At 30.8% G+C, this 17,787-nt stretch overlaps 1 protein-coding gene across 1 annotated transcript; it reads left to right on the forward strand.

Moving 5' to 3' along the window:
• Positions 1-6,458: 6,458 nt before the first annotated feature.
• On the forward strand, positions 6,459-8,307 carry LOC124931217 (flavonoid 3',5'-hydroxylase 1-like). The gene is made up of 2 exons (XM_047471639.1): positions 6,459-7,384; positions 7,645-8,307. The coding sequence occupies exons 1-2, from the start codon at positions 6,497-6,499 to the stop codon at positions 8,266-8,268; spliced, it is 1,512 nt and encodes a 503-aa protein (XP_047327595.1). The 5' UTR covers positions 6,459-6,496; the 3' UTR covers positions 8,269-8,307.
• The last annotated feature ends 9,480 nt before the right edge of the window (positions 8,308-17,787 follow it).

Genomic DNA, 17,787 nt, shown 5'->3' on the forward strand with positions numbered 1-17,787 from the left:
TCCCGTATGAAAAAGTCACTAGTTTTGAAAATGTTAAAGTGAGATAAAACTTCAAAGTGTTTATGGTTATAATTTCATTAGATTTGTTAATTGTGCGTTTTTTTATGTTTCTTTGATATTCCGAAAGTTTGCTTATTCTAGGTTGTTAAAATAAAGCATAGAAACTATGTTCGTTTTTTCCTTTGGGATTTTTAATAAAATAACAAGTAAGCCGTTTTTCCAAAAAGAAAATAATAACACCTATAAAATCAAAATAAATAAATAGTTATCTAGATATCAAATTGTATAAACAATTTACAAAATTAAAACTTACAAGATGTTGTCTTTGCCCCCATACTAAACAATGAAAAATATCCAACAATGATTTAATTTGTTGAGGGTTCCTCTAAAGATTAACTCATTTGAGTTAATGAACGATGAGTATTAAAGTAGAGCAAGTCGAACGAACCAATGAAAAAATGTCGAAATAATCTCTAAAAAATATTTTGAACGGTAGTTAATATTATTATTATATGTGGGTTGAAAAACAATGTAAAAAATGTCATATCAATTAAAAATAGACCATTTGTATATATATGACTGAAATAATGTCAAATAATGAGAGAATACTTATAAGAGTATGTTTGGATGAGTGAAATTAAAATTGGCATTGGAATTCTAATGCAAATTCTATAAGAATTGACATTGAATTACAATTCAATTCTTATATAATGAAAACTATAGACAATCATATTTCTATATTTGAAAAAAATAAATAATAAAAATAATTTTATTATATATTATCTACGAAATATTAGTTTAACACAATTAATTAGGATAACTAAGTGTTAAGAGATATTTTTAAATTTAATTTTTATTAAAAAAAAATATATAGGTTAAAATTTTTAACTATATTAATGGAAAAAATATTGATTCGACATTTTAACTTCATAAATTTAAAAACAAAATTTCGGTTCAACATTTAACTTTATAATGTTAATTTATTAAATTAAAAAAGAAAAAAAGACATCGGTTCTATATTTTAATATCCTAAATATAAAAAAATATCGATTGCAAATTTTAATTGTGTTTTAAATGATAAAATAATAAGTTAATTTGTTTGAAAAGTATAAAATAAAATAAAATTTGGAATTACAATTCTAAACTAAAAATAGTGAAATTGAATTGAGAAGTATAAAATTACTCTATTAAAATTCTAATTTTAATTTTAATTATTAATATTAAAGGTTTTACAAATCTTAAGAATTGGAATTAAACCCTAATTCTAATTTCAATGTCAATTTCAAGATTACCAAACATAAGAGATATTTCTAGATTAAAGATCAAATCTAATAATTCTTTATTGAAAAAATGAATAATAACTCTATATCCGATAATTTTGTTTCATTTACTCTAAAAAGAGGACAAACGCGATTTCAAAAAGAATCACTAACAAAACTAGCATGTAGCCCATGCATTTGCACGAGTAATGATATAAAAATTAAAGAGAAAAAATACGTTAAAAATGTGACTTTATAATTTAATTCAATATTTTTTTTTATCAAATTATTAAAAAATATGACAAAACTTATTTTTATTCACTCGTTTTATTTAAAATTGTTTTGTTATTTTTTTAAACCTACCGCTCTAAATCACCCTCCGTGGAGGAACCCTTATGACCCTTATGCTTTCTCTCCAATGTTTGTTTTACTCTAAGCCGACAATCCAATATGAAATGTTAACACTTTAACCGCTATACCACTTATGATTGTTGAAATGATTTTATAATTTTGTGTGTATATATATATATATATTGTAAGTTAGATTTTGAATAATTATATAAATTATCTACTATGTCTAATATTACTTATTGTTATGAAGATTCTCGTGCGATGCACACGGATAAAAATATAAATTTAATAAATTTAATAAAAAAATAATAATAATATGTATTCAATGTTTAAAATTCTTAATAAATTACGAATAATATATTAAAATAAAAAATAGAACGCTCTCATTCTATATTTTATTTGGTAAAACAACTTATCTTCTCACATATCTCATCACATCTTTTTTTCGAATGAACTTCTCATCTCATGACCTAACACTTTCACTTTGGTCAATCAAATATTTGATTCATATTTTTTAATATTTAACATCGTGACCTCACACTTTGGTTAATAAATATTTGATTCATATTTTTTAATATTTAACATCGTGACCTCACACTTTGGTTAATAAATATTTGATCCATATTTTTTTAATCACTTTTAATTGATACTGGCATATTATCCCTAAGCAAACGACATCACAATCACACTTGATTAAAGGGTTGTACTTATTTTGTTAGGTTGCAAGTTCGAAACATACATATAACATTAAATTTTATTTTTAACCGTTTTAAGTTTATGGGCGGGTCAACTCACATTCCGACCCAAGTATCTATTTACTCTCACATATATATCCAAATTAACCACAGCTCTCGACCCGGTAATCCGGACACTTTAAAAATTAAGCATCATTATATATATATATATATTTGTTAGTTAAAAAGTTGAACTTATATTGTTAAAATGTTCCGCGTTCATCTAATTTTGTGTTGAATTTAAAATTTAAAGTGTTATTAGTTTAGTTGGTTAAATGGTTGTACTTGTTTTTGTTAGGTTACAAGTTGAAACATAAATATAGTATTTTTAATTTTATTTTTAACCGTTTTAAGTTTATGGGCGAGTCAAATCACAATCAGACCCAAATATCAATTTACTCTCACATATAGGGATGTAAATGAGCCGAGCCGAGCCGAACAGTATCAAACTCGAGCTCGGCTCGTCTGTTATATATTCGGGCTCGAGCTCGGCTCGAGCTCGTTTCGAGCTTTTATAATCGAGCTCGAGCTCGGCTCGTATGAATTTAATTGAGCTCACGAGCCGCTCGTATTCGGCTCGTTTAAAGCTCGTTTAGAAAGCTCGTTTAGAGCTCGTTTAAAAAGCTCGTTTATGAGCTCGTTTAAAGCTCGTTTATAACTTAAACAATGAAATGAATGCAACATTAAAGTAAAAATTGTAAATATACTTTTCAACTGCTATGTGTAACAAATTAGTGGAAATAAACTATCAAAATGATAAAACACTAACTAATAACATAATTACAAAAAGCATTTTGCTTTAGTTTTAGAATACTTCTAAAAAGGCCATAACACACAAATATTATCAAAAATATTTTGCTATTATCAAAAGTATTTTGCAATCATCTAATAAGATAAAGCATCTTGCTTTAGTTGGAGTATACTTCAAAAAAGACCAAAACACTTGCATATTATCAAGAGCATTTTGCTCTCCTCCAGCAACATCTTACCATTATAGATTACTATCACAAAATCAACATACCTACATCATAAATAACACATCATCAGTATTCATTATTTTCATTTCATAATATGATTACAAAATAAATAAATATTTAACACTAGACAATAAAATAAAGGATTATGTTATAAAGCATTTTGCTTAGTTGTAGTATACTTTGAAAAATGTCATTACACTATCATATTATCAAAAATATTTTGTTCTCAATTCTCATCCAGCAACATCTTACAATTTATTACCACAAAATCAACATACCTACATTATATATAACACATCATCATCATTACTTATTTCAGTTCATAATATGATTATCAAACAAACAAATATTTAACAGTCAACCAATAATTATATTATATAAACTTACCAATTTCATAATTATGCCAGAGAAGTCACAACCATTGACTGCAAGACTTTAAGTCAAATGAATCTCTTTTATCCCTGAATTATCCTTCACATATAAAATTATCTTTTAGATTTAGTAACGCAATCTTTTTGCTAGTCAATATATTTTAACTATTGCATAAATAAAAGGATATCAAATATACACCATAGTAATTAGGCTTACAGATTCCATCACCTGAATCAAAAATATGTCAACTGGACAGTTATTAGGGCACAGTTAATTCTAGATCCCTTCAATACTAATAAATCGTTCTACAGTTTTAACCAAATGACCAATTTCAGGTAATGGAATCGATCAGGAGCAAATTCATTCACTCTACTTTCCCCTTGAAATAAAACCCTACTCAAAAGACAACTTAGCACAACAACAGGATCCATTAATGAGCAATGAAAAGTATGCAGCTAATGATATAATTTACATCTTAGTTCGTCCATCCGAACCAAAAACGAAAGAGATTTCTACAGAAATCTTAGGCAGGTATCGGATCTACTAGACAGATCATTCATTCTACTTGCTCGATTCAGAACAGAAAAGATCATATATATATATATGATATTCTTTTAAGAACATTTTTAAATCTCAGACAGGTATCGGATCAACTAGACAGATCATTCTACTTGATCGAATCTGAACAACAAAAATCATATATTATAAATAAATTACCTCAAACCCTAATATCAGTATAGAATTCATGTAGATCTACAAAATTCATACAAAGCTGAAACATGGAATGATTGAAATCTTATATCAAAACATTAAAGACACGTCCGTGGAGAGAAAAGAAAAGCGAGAAAACCTGGACAGCAGAAAAAGCAAAGAGATCAATACACAGTGTAGATTCCTAGCAAAGTGTCTCGAAATCTTGTACGCAATCTAGTCAATCCCTTCTCTTTCTAGTCAACTAAGAGCATGATGAGAATGGTGGGAATAATAAACTCTTTTCTTTTTCCTTGTGAGCTGCAACCTTGAAAACCTAGACGGAAGAGAAGAGAGAGTTATGAGAGATAGAAGGATGAATGACCCTCTTTCAGTTCTTCTACATAGTTCTAGAGGTATCTTTTAAAAAATATATATTTATTAATTTAAATTTAATTAAAGATTATTATTATATTAATTATTTTAATATATATATATTACTTAATTTTTTATTTTTTTTATAATTTATATAATCGAACATGTTCGTGAGCCTATTAACGAACTTGTTCGCGAGCCTATAAGCGAGCCTATAAACGAACATGTTCGTGAGCTTACGAGCCGAATATCGAGAAGCTCAAGCTCGGCTCGTTTAAATTTTCGAGCTTTTAAACGAGCCTAAGCTCGGCTCGTTAAGATTAACGAACGAGCTCGAACAAGCTTTTTGCCGAGCCGAGATTCGAATAGCTCGCGAGCAGCTCAGTTCATTTACATCCCTCACATATATCCAAATTAATCATAATTCTCGACTTGAAAATTCAGACACTTTAAAAATTAAACATCATTATATATAAGAAAAATATGAGCAGCAAACATCATATCAAAACAATTGAGAGTTATTTTTCATTAAAGTAAAACTTATTGAAAGTAATATTTTAAGTCTACCCATAATTTAATAACTTACAAAGATGATCAACTCAAACTAACTTTAATCACTCATGTCTCATAATAATTTAATACTTATTTATTTTAATGTAGTGGGTGTTTTAAAGCATAAATAAAAGAATAATAAGTGGACTAGATTGAATATATACAAAGTTGTCTTTTTGAAATTTAATGGGCCTAAAATCTGAATAAATTATTAAAATACTGGATCTTCTCTTTTATCATTTTTTTTTGTATCTTGTTTTGTCTTTTTCATCTGACGGTGCGTAGGTTGGACAAGTCTCGTTATAACCACCGGTAAGTTGATTTCTCTTTAGAGTAGTCATTAATAATTGAGTACTACTATTTTGATATTAAAGGCAATGTTTTTATCTGTAATTTAGTTAGCCATTTAAATCATCATCATAAATGTTTTGCTTCTCATTTTATACAATAATTTCATTAATGAAATTTACTGTTACTTTTACAAAATAAAAAAAAATTGGAAGGCTCATGGTTATCTTAAACATTTAATGATATTAGAGGCCTATTTCAATTAAATATTTTTATTTTAAAATAATTCAGACCATTAGAACTTGTTTGATCTTGTGATAGTTTAATTAATTTTAAATAAGTTAGCTCAAATATTTTATCTTTTAATAATTAAATTATTCAATTTATAAAAAAAATACTTCAAATATTCCTACTTTTATTTATATATATAATCTTAACTTGTAAATACAATTTCTTTTTAATAGTTTATCCCGGCCAAATAAAATCAAATCCATTTTCATCAAAACAAAATAATATTTATATATTATTTTATATTTATTAAATATATTTTATTATAAAAATAATTTATATCATAATTTCTTAAAACACCCTTGATCCTCTTAATGACCCCAAGACGAAATGGGTAAATGTTAAATAGGATCAAAATAATAACAATATTTAGGAAAATTAAATCTACCTACTCCTTGCTAAATCGCAGTAATTAATAGATGGTTTCCTATTAATTATTAAATTACAATAATTTGTCAATTTCCTAATAAATTAGGTGACAACAATATGGCCCAATGAAAATTGATATTTACCATATGTTAGGCGACACTGTCCTATAAAATGCTGTACAATTCCAATGTACAAGACATATCACAAGCAAACTAAGTTCTCAAGTTCCCTCAATCCCTCAATGGCCTTAATCCATGAACTTGTTTTCACCACAATTTTATTCTTTTTAACTCGAATGATTATCCGTTACTTTATCTACTTAATTTCTCGACGTAAGTTTCCTCCTGGACCAATTGGTTTTCCCTTGGTTGGTACACTTCCTTACTTGGGATCCATGCCGCATGTTGCATTAGCCCAAATGGCTAACAAGTATGGACCGATTATGTTCTTGAAAGTAGGCACATGTGACATGGTGGTCGCGTCAAGCCCAGAATCAGCTCGATCCTTCCTCAAAACCCTAGACATGAATTTCTCAAACCGGCCCTTGGATGGTGGTCCTACCCACCTCGCCTACAATGGCCAAGACATGGTATTCGCGGACTATGGTCATAGGTGGAGGATGCTAAGGAAGTTGAGCAACGTTCACATGCTCGGCCAAAAGGCCCTGGATGATTGGACTAGAGTTCGGGAAAACGAGGTTGGTCAAATGCTTCGAGCCATGATCGAGTCTAGCCAACGGGAAGAGCTAGTGGTGGTGCCCGATATGTTGTCGTACACAACTGCCAATATGATTGGTCAGGCTATGATGAGTAGGAGAGTGTTCGAGACCAAAGGATCCGAGTCTAACGAATTCAAGGACATGGTGGTGGAGCTCATGACAATAGCCGGTTACTTCAACATAGGAGATTTCATACCTATATTGGAACCACTAGATCTACAAGGGCTCAAGCGAAAGATGAAGTGTCTACACAAGAAGTTCGATGTTTTAATAACAAAGCTCATAAAGGAGCACAAATTGACAACCCACGAGCGAAAGAGAAGACCGGATTTTGTAGATGCCCTCCTAAGTTGCGAGGAGAAATCAGGCGATGAAAGGCTAAGTAACACAAATATTAAGGCTTTGATATTGGTATAGCTCCACCACTACTTAATTTCCTAAAAACATATTTCCATACATAGATTAGACAACCTAATATATCTAGACAACTAAGGATATAACATAACATGTTCCATTGTTTCTCTATTAGTTCTTTATCATTGCATTGCATGTGAATAAATTAAATATGTTTTTGAGAAACCCATAAGTAAGTCCCGGCCCTAAACCTTTTCAAACATTAATATTCATCCTTCAACTTTATATATTCATATTAATTTATATATTTCTTGCAGAATTTATTTACTGCTGGCACTGATACATCATCAAGTGCTATAGAATGGGCGTTAGCAGAACTGTTAAGCAACCCAAAAATCTTGTCCCGAGCCCATAATGAAATGGACAGGGTTATAGGACGAGACCGAAGGCTAAAGGAGACCGATATAGCCAAGCTTCCGTACCTTAGAGCCATATGCAAAGAGGCTTTTCGCAAGCATCCATCAACTCCACTAAACCTTCCTCGGATCTCGACCGAAGCATGCGAGGTGAATGGCTACTACATCCCTAAAAACACGAGGCTTAGCGTGAACATATGGGCCATAGGCAGGGACTCAAGTGTGTGGGAGAATCCGATGGAGTTCAAGCCAGAGCGGTTCCTAAGTGGGGAAAAGGCGAAAGTGGACCCTAGAGGGAACGACTTTGAGTTGATCCCGTTTGGGGCTGGCCGAAGGATTTGTGCCGGTGCGAGAATGGGGATCACATTGGTGGAATATGTGTTGGGTTCGTTGGTCCACTCTTTCGATTGGAAGCTCGTCGAGGAGTTAAACATGGACGAGACTTTTGGACTTGCACTTCAAAAGGCAATTCCATTATCTGCTTTGGTCACACCAAGATTGTCTTCAAGTGCTTATGCCACTTGAGAATTATACCATTCAACTTTTTTTTTTGTTGCGTTTTCTCATGTTTGTGTTTGTTTGATTGCGATTTTAAATTTATGATGACTTTTGCGTCTATATATATTTTAATAATTTTTAAGATTAATTGTTTCCTTAAGTTTCTATTCAACTTAGTTTCATTCGCAAAATTTTTAAGATAACATAAACACTATTTCAAAATTGGAGATCCAACCTATAATGTAACAAAAGGTTAAATGTATAGACTAATTAGTTTATAGGTTACTAGGTAATAAATTATTATGCTTTTATTTTATTTTTAACAAATTGATACTTTTATAGTCCAACATTAGTTAGAAATATATCTTGAAAGAATAAACCTAGTTAAGAAAGCACAAAGTGTAGATATTACTTGTAAACTAAGCATTTAACTTCCAAATCAAGTCACTCACCAAGTCACGTGAAGTTAACTCCATCCACCAATATTGATATCGATGTTAACTCCATCCACCTCAAGGTAAAGGTAATCATAAGTAGATAGGGCCATTAAATTTTCGACTACATCAATCTCAAACATTTAGTTCTTGTCTCTTAGCGTGTCCTACAAAACTTTAATGTTCTCAATTCTTATGATTTGTTTATCATTATCTTCTCAATGTTATATAGAATCTCATGACAATTCTTATGCCATATTCTATATAGAATTTCACAATAATTCTTAAATTATGACAATGATTTTTTTTTGTTAAATTTTATTACAAATTTTGAGAATAGGGTACTGTAAACACTATTTTTTATGCTATAATTTGTAATTATAAATAATTTCGAGTCAAAATATTTATTTTTTAAATATTTTCTTTTGTATGTACTCATTACATAAGATTAAAATAATTAATTAATTTGAAAACATGTCATATCAATTGAATTCCAAAAAAAACTAATTTCTTACCATTCTTAAATAAATTTAAATAGTTTAAACAGACTAGATAAAAAAATGTATCTAGAATGAATGTTTGTTTTATTTATTTTGTCGGGGATTGAAAAATAAAGTTATAGAAAAAATGGTTAAATACTAAAAGACAAAAAAGTAACGAGTTCAATTCCAAATGTTTTGAATTTAAGCGTAGTTTCATGTCGGTAGAGTTGTAGAGTGTCATGTTAGTTCTCCTTCGTTCAAAAAGAATAAAATTGGTTAAAGATCTCCATAGGCCCACAAACAGCCGGTTCGATGGAGACCGAACGACAAGACGAACAACGAGTCAACCAGATGCTCACCTAGTTTGGTCAACGAGCGCAGAAGAGTGTCAAAGGCGGAAGATTCATGCCCAAGCCGCGTCTGACTTATTCGGGTGCGAAATCGAGTGTCTACTTAAGGTGAAAACGCTGAGATTCGATCCAGTGATCAAACGTCCCATGTGAAACACGCGACCCACGCCGGACTGTTTTGACGCCTAATTCAACGATGCCCGGTCCTCATTCTTAATCGTTTGAGTTAATAATTAATGAGGCTTGCCCACAAGGCCCCATTTCGAGCAATCAAGGCTGCCCTTTTCCGACAATGGAGCGAAAAGGGACTTAAAAAAGTCAAAGTCAACGACTTTGGCTATTTCTTCCTCACTTTTGGCACGAAGACCGAAGCCCAAGCCATTGCCGACTCAGATTTTACCTTCATGTTCAGCTTATGTTTCAAGCTTGCCAAATGGAATGAAAAAATTGACATCAATAGCAAACCACCTGGGTGAGACTAAGAAACATTCCACCGCACCTTTGTAATGCCAAAGCACTTGCCTACCTCACCGGACTCATTGAAAAGCCGCTTAAGCTCGATCACAACTTTGACTCGTTTGAAAGAGTTACGTTTGCCTGCGTTTGCATTGAGATCGATTCAACGAGTACAAAACCAGAAAAAATCAAGTTAAGATGCCAGAATGGAAACATGACTGTCATTGAGGTCATGTACGAGCAGCCGAAAAAAGAGGACGGGGAAAAGTAAAAGAAATCCGTGGCCACCCCCGAACAAGAGAATCTCAAGGTGATTAAGAAATCCTATATCGAAATCATCAAAGAAAATGAAAACCACAACGAACACGTGAACGAGAACCAAACTGATCTCGATCCCACCGAGCTTGAAACCGAGGCCCTTTTCCCACTAATTAGGATCGAAAAGCCCTACATCGACGTGGATGATAGCGAAAGACAAAACATCTCAAAAACCATGAGCTCCGAAACCAAAGAAAGCCGCAATGTTGTCAAATAAATCACCTTAAGGGAAACAACTCATACGCTCAACTCCAAACTTAAGCCCAAAAGAAAAAAGTGACAAGAGAAGCTAGCGAAGACGAAGAAGCTAGAACACTATCCGGAAATATACCCCAAAAAGACATAAGGGTGACAAAAAGACTTAGATAAATCAACATTTATGAGCATACAACGCACCTTCTCCATCAAAGTTCTATTCATCCTCTCTGTCACACCATTCTATTGTAGATATTTAGGTATTGTGTGGTGCCTTACAATTCATTCAATTATGTATAAAGCATTAAATTCTTCAAAATAGAACTCCAAACCATTCTTAGTACATAAACGTTTTATTAGTTTAAATATTTGTTTTTCAATCATAGTATTCCACTCCTTAAACTTATAGAACACATCACTATTTTGCTTCAAAAAGAAAATCCAAACTTTTCTGGAAAAATCATCGATAATCGTCAGTATATAATAAGTACCTCCATAGAAGGCACCCTAGAGTGAATATAATCAAGTGTTCCTTCAGTATTGTGGATGACTTTTTTCTGCTTGTCTAGTGCTCACAAAACTTCAATTGGGTAATACTTTGTCCATCAAGAAGTCTTCGTTTTTTTAATTCGGTCATGCAATTTTTACTCATATGATCAAGTCGCATATGCCACAACTTTGCGACATTATCATTAGATAAGGAAGAGGTGGCGACAACAACATCACCTAAATGGTAGAACCTTTCAAAATATATAACATGTTAGATTTTCTTTCACCCTTCATCACAACAAGAACACCTTTACTAATTTTCATTACTCCATCTTCAGTAGTGTACTTGTACCCTTTTAAATCGAGAGTACTAAGAGAAATTATATTTCTCTTCAAATCAGGAACATGTCTTACATCACCAAGTGTCCGTGTAGCTCCATCAAACATCTTGATTTTGATTGTTCCATTACCCACGACCTTATAGGATAAATTGTTTCCCATTAATACAATACCTTTGAAAATTGTATCATATGTTGAAAACCAGTCCCAATTGGGACACTTATGATACGTACAACCACAATCGAGTATTCATTCATCATGTAATCTCGCGTCGCAAATAGAAGCCATGAGAAGTTCACTATCTTCAGCTTCAGCAAAACTAGATTCACCAAAATTTCTAACTTGGTTTCTAGTCGAATTACTACCCTATTTCTTACCTTTATTTTGTTGCTTCCAACACTCAGATTTTATGTGGCCTCCTTTCTTATAGTAATTGAAAGTTTTCCAAAGTTTTCTTGACTTCGATTTATCTTTCTGATTATTTTTTGAACATTTTTCTTAGGTTCTTCCTTGAGCAGTAAGACTCTTTGTCGGAACATTGGAATGACTAACAAGGTGTTTTATCTTCTCCTTGGAGAATACTGCATCATAAACATCAGTAGTGACTACATCACGACTAAATAGAATAGTATCATGAAAAGTGATATATGATGGGGGCATCGAACACAGAAGAATCAATGTTAAATCTTCATCGTTATACTTGACTTCCAAGGATTCCAAATCAGCAACAGTTTTTTTAAATGCCGATATATGCTCTTGTAGAGGCATACCTTCTAACATTCGATGAAAATATAATTGTTGCTTCAGATGCAGCTTACTAGTAAGACTTTTTGTCATACATAGTTGTTCTAGATTTATTCATAATCTAGCAGCACTCGTCTCCTTCAATACATCGTGTAGAATATTGTTCGATAAATGTAGATGTATATGAGACAATGTCTTACGATCCTTTCCCTTTTTCTCTTCTGATGTCCACGAATTGGGCATATCAAACCCTAGTAGAGTTTCATCCAAATCCATCTGAGTGAGCAAACCTCGCATTTTTATCTTCCATAAAGAAAATCTGGTATTGTGATCCAATAATGCAATGTCATACTTCATACTTGACATCTCCAAAAATAGATATGGTCTTAGAATAAAAAAAAACTCAAGGCTTTGATACAAATTGTTGAAAAATGGAATATAAATCTGGAGACTAATCAAGATAAATAAGAGATGAAGTATCAACCAAGAAAGTACGATAAATAACACAAGATTTACGTGGACACTCAAGACGGGAAAAATCACGAACATAGGAGGAAAATTCACTATGGTTAAAGTAGAAAATTACAATTGGAGAGAGAGAAGAATAATGGAAAATATTATGTGTGTATAAAACTCTAACTAAGACCATATATTTATAGGTCATATGACTGAGCATAGTTGGCCCAATATCAAATAGTTAGGATTTTATTTTATTTTATATTAGTTTATTATATCGCGAGCCTAGGCTTAGGCCCGATCAAAACCCATATGGTTCACCATAATCTAACAACTCCCTATCTAGAAAAGCAAGTTGATCTTTAAGGGAGATCGTATGATTCTCATAAAAAAGGTGTTGGAATCTATGTCATGATGTCCTTAATTGTTATTTCTAAAAGCGTGGCAGTTAAAATAGAGAAATTTATGTGTAATTTTTTATGGAAGTCTTCTGAATCTTCGTTTTCACATCTTGTTAGTTGGGACAAAGTAAAAATTTCTAAAGATGAAGGAGGTTTGAGTTTTCGTGACCTATGTAGTTTTAATAAGGCCTTATTGTCAAAATCGTGTGTTTGTTTTTGTTTAGAATAGGGAAGTTTTGGGGTTAATATGATTAACAAGTATGAGTTGGATTGGTCTGGTTGGTTCACCAAAATATTCAATTGCCCCATGAGATGTATCATATAGTGTGACATATCAATAATGTGGAAAAGTTATCACGAACATTTTTTGTTTACCGTGGGCGACGGTTCATCAATCTGTTTTTGGGAAAATGTATGGTGTGGGGGTAAGTCTTTGGTTGTTCTCTTCCATGTGATGGCCTCTATTTCTATTTGTATAGATGTCAAAGTCAATGATATATAAGACCATCGTTCTCAAGGTTTTGCGCATCGAATCAGATATAAAAAAAGGTTATCATTTGAGGAAATTTTTTGTCATAATAGATTATTATCATTAGTAGCCAATAAAGGAGTGTCTTCATTGAACTAGTATGTGATGCGATTGAGAGGTTTGTATAAGTTTGATGTGGGACATTGTTATTATTTATTTGATAGAGTCGTTTCAACTGAGTTGTGTTGGGAAAAATTATAGGAGTATAGGATTCTCACTAAGATCTTTTTTTTGGGTGGAGTGTGATCCACGGTGATATTCTAACAGATGATAGATGTATGTGTAAATGTCTTATCTTAGTTAGTCTATGCATTAAGAATGTGGAGACGACCCTCGTCTCCTTTTACATTGTAAGGATGTCGTTGATATTTGAAATCTTCTTTGGAACATTACTAGTATTCATTGGATTATGTTGGGAACTATTGGTGCGTTTTGGGATTCGTGGATTGAGGCAGCTAAATTTACGGGCCTAAAACAATGGGGGTTATATCCCCATTATTTTATGGTGGATAATTTTGTTGAAGAGAAATCGTAGAACCTTCAACAATTTTAAATGACCATTGTGGATCCTTCATAAAGTTATCATACTAACATTATATGAGGTTCAATGTGGGAAACCGACAAATTCAGTCGGAGATCTCATCACTCTTTTGGAAGATCTCCACACATATTAATTTTGTATTATTTGTGTTTTGTATTATTTGTGTTTTTTTTTCCACAAATGTAATATTTTATTGTTATGCTTAAACGATTATCTATTTCATAATATTATTACATGAATTATTTTTAAAATAAAAATAAATTAGAAGTTCAATTTTGATGTAATATATATTTAAATAAGCCCCTAAAGTTTATTCCTGATTAAAATAAGAAACCTCATTTATTTATAACCACATTTTGCACTTTTTTGAAGTTGAAATTGAGTTCAAAGAAAATGTAGATAAATGTATGAATATATGTATAATTAAATGTTAAATGTGTAGACTTAATATTCGTTGGAGCTAATTAGTTTATAGGTTTAATAATTATAAGTTTGTAAATTTGGATTTCAGTAAGCACGGAAAAGAAGAAAAAATATGCATAGTTTAATAGTTTTTTAACAAGTCAATGCATGCATTACATGTCCTCAAAATTCAAATTTAGACGCAAAGACATTATTTTAGTTAGCTTTGCTTGAACTTACAAGCACGTGTGTTATTTTTTTGTTATGCGAAGACAAAATTAAATAAACTAGGTAATGAATTATTATGCTTTTATTTTATTTTGTATGGTACATGATTTTGTACTCAGGAACGGAAAATGATACAATAAGGTTTTTGATTAATGAGTTTAATTTCATAATATTGATTTGATTACCTATACTCAGGATTCATCCTTCGTAATGAATCACGATAGAGTCCATTTTTTCTCCATTTTTTCTCACATTATTAATTTTAATGTAGCCTCTCCCTCGTAACTATAATTATAATTTTAATATTATATATATATTTTATAATTATATTACACGTTATTTTATAATTAAAATAATAAATTATTTTTTAAATTTATTTATTAAAATAAATTATTTAAATTATTTAAATAATATTAAAGAATTATCTAAAATATAATTAATAAAATAAATTTTAATAATAATTACAATAAATAATAATAATATAATCATTTTTATATAATTAATTTCAAATATCATATATTAGTAATAAAATTAAAATTAAAAATTAAATAGAATAAAAATTTTATATAAAATAATATTTAAAAATTATTAGAAAATTAAATATAAAATATTTTAATAAAATTTGTTATTAAAAAAATTATATCATATTATAATGTATGTTATTAAGTAAAACTTTATATTTAATTTGATCTATTATCAATATATAATATTATAAAAAATTTATATTATATATTTTAAATATATGTATGTATAATTGGTATGATAAGATATTAAATGTTTATATTTTATTAAATTATGATATAATTAATTATTTTATATATGGTAAAAATTATGATATAAAATAATAATATTTTATATTTTAATTAATATTAGTTTCACTTCTAAAAATATTAATAATTTCTCTATTATAAATTCAAACATTAGAAATGATTAATATTACTAATCAAACATTACATTTCTATTTGTTATACTCATTTTCATTCACACCTCTATCGATTTCATTTTTATTCTCATTCCCTTATTTGAACAAAACACTCCCTCGATTAACCCCGCTCCCTCAATGTTATATAGATCCCATCATAATTCTTAAATTACAATATAATATTTTTCATCTACAAATTAGAATGAATTCTTCTAAATTGATTACAGTATTATACAATTAAAATTCTTAGGTGTATTACTACATGTTTTAAAAGAGCTACCCTTTCTTTTGTAGGGATATGATCTTTTAAATTTTAATATTTACTATATTGCACTTTTTCTTTTATTTTATTACAAATTTTAAGAAATAATTCACGTATAAACTCTTTTTGTATACCCTAATTTATAATTTTTTAAAAAAATAGTCAAAAGAATTTTTTTTTTTTTTTTAATTCTTATAGTCTTATTGTACCATAGTAAAATAAATAATTAATTTGAAAATGGTATTTTATTAATTGAACTCTAAAATAATTAATTTTGAATCATTTTCAAATAAATCTAAATAGTTTAAATAAATAGACAAATAAATAAATAGACTTAATAAAGAAAATGTATCTAGAATTAATGTTTATTTTATTTATTTTGCATGGATTGAAAAAAAAATAGATAAAAAAATGGTTGAATACCACCGCATGCGGCCACTCGGACCACAGCGAATTAACCGCCTGCTAGGCGGAGACCGGATGGCAAGGTTAACCTCCCAGTCAACTAGGCACTGTCAACGCACGCAGGAGAGTCAAAGGCAGAAGATCCAAGCCCAAGCCCAGACGATGGCCTACTATAGCTCTCATTCAAGTTGCAACTTTTTTTCACTCATTCGAGTTTTAGTTTGTGATGGTTCATACACTACTTCATTCTTTGATTTGATTAATAGAGAACGATCCTATCATGATTTAGAAAGTATTTGTTGAGCTAGATTTGATCCATTGATTATACGAAAATACCCATATTAATATTAAAAATACGAAATTAGGTTGTTCTTGAGTTTTAGCTAAGAATGACAACTCAAGATTAATCTAGAAAGTTTGTAAAATGTAATTAGGGGTGTTTCTATTTGATTCTTACACGATTAAGTTAATGATTGCTCGATTTCATAAAATGCCGATGATTATCGATTTTCAAATTTAATTGTAGTTAGTGTAGAAGTATGTCATACTACATGGTTGGATTGTTTTGGTACCTACAGGGTGAGTGAAGATATATCGATTTTGAATCGAAATAAGCATTCTATGTTTTTCATGTGAAAAAACTCTAATTTTCTGACGATGCTCCTATGTGAATTGTGATAAATGACACCGACTATGTATGTTCTTGTCTCTACTGTTGTTTTTGGCACAATTAGAATCCCACATCGGAAGATAATGGGAGTGAAAGAAGTTTCTTAGTATATAAAAGAAACTATATTCACAATTAGCATAAATCCCACATCGGAAGATGATGGGAGTTGGGGAAGTTTCTTAGTGTATAAAAGAAACTCTCCCCTCTTTGGTTTATTGCACCCAAATTTGTATCTCTTCTTCCTTATTAATTGATAGCCTTAGTGCTCGGAGACGTAGGCAACATTTTGGCCGAACTCCGTTATCAAATTCTGTTAGTGTGTTCATTATTTTGTTTTCTTCTTTTGTGGTTCTGTCAGGGTTTTTCCCCAACAAGTGGTATCAGAGTCGAAGGTTCGTCCTTGGCATGGTGGAGTCTTCAAAAGGGGCGTCAACTCCTTCGTCATCCTGGACGAGGACACCGATGTCGAATTTGAAGTTTGCGGTGGAGATCTTTGATGGAACTGGGCATTTCGGCATGTGGCAAGGTGAGGTTCTAGATTGTCTTTTTCAGCAGGGTCTAGATGTTGCTATTGAGGTCGGAAAGCCAGATGGTATAGAAGAAAAAGAGTGGAGTATCATGAATCGGTTGGCGTGCGGAACAATTCGGTCGTGCCTGTCTAGAGAGCAAAAGTATGCTGTGAAGAATGAAACTTCTGCACAGAAGCTGTGGCAAGCATTGGAGGATAAATTTCTGAAGAAGAGTGGTCAGAATAAGCTCCTTATGAAGAAGTGATTGTTCCGGTTTGAATACCAATCAGGTACTACGATTAATGAGCATATAACTAAGTTTAATCAGTTAGTAGCGGATTTGTTAAACCTTGACGTTAGGTTTGAGGATGAAGATTTGGCTTTGATGTTGCTATCGTCCCTTCCTGATGAATT

Source organism: Impatiens glandulifera, chromosome 3, assembly GCF_907164915.1.
Source record: "Impatiens glandulifera chromosome 3, dImpGla2.1, whole genome shotgun sequence".
NCBI lineage: Eukaryota > Viridiplantae > Streptophyta > Magnoliopsida > Ericales > Balsaminaceae > Impatiens > Impatiens glandulifera.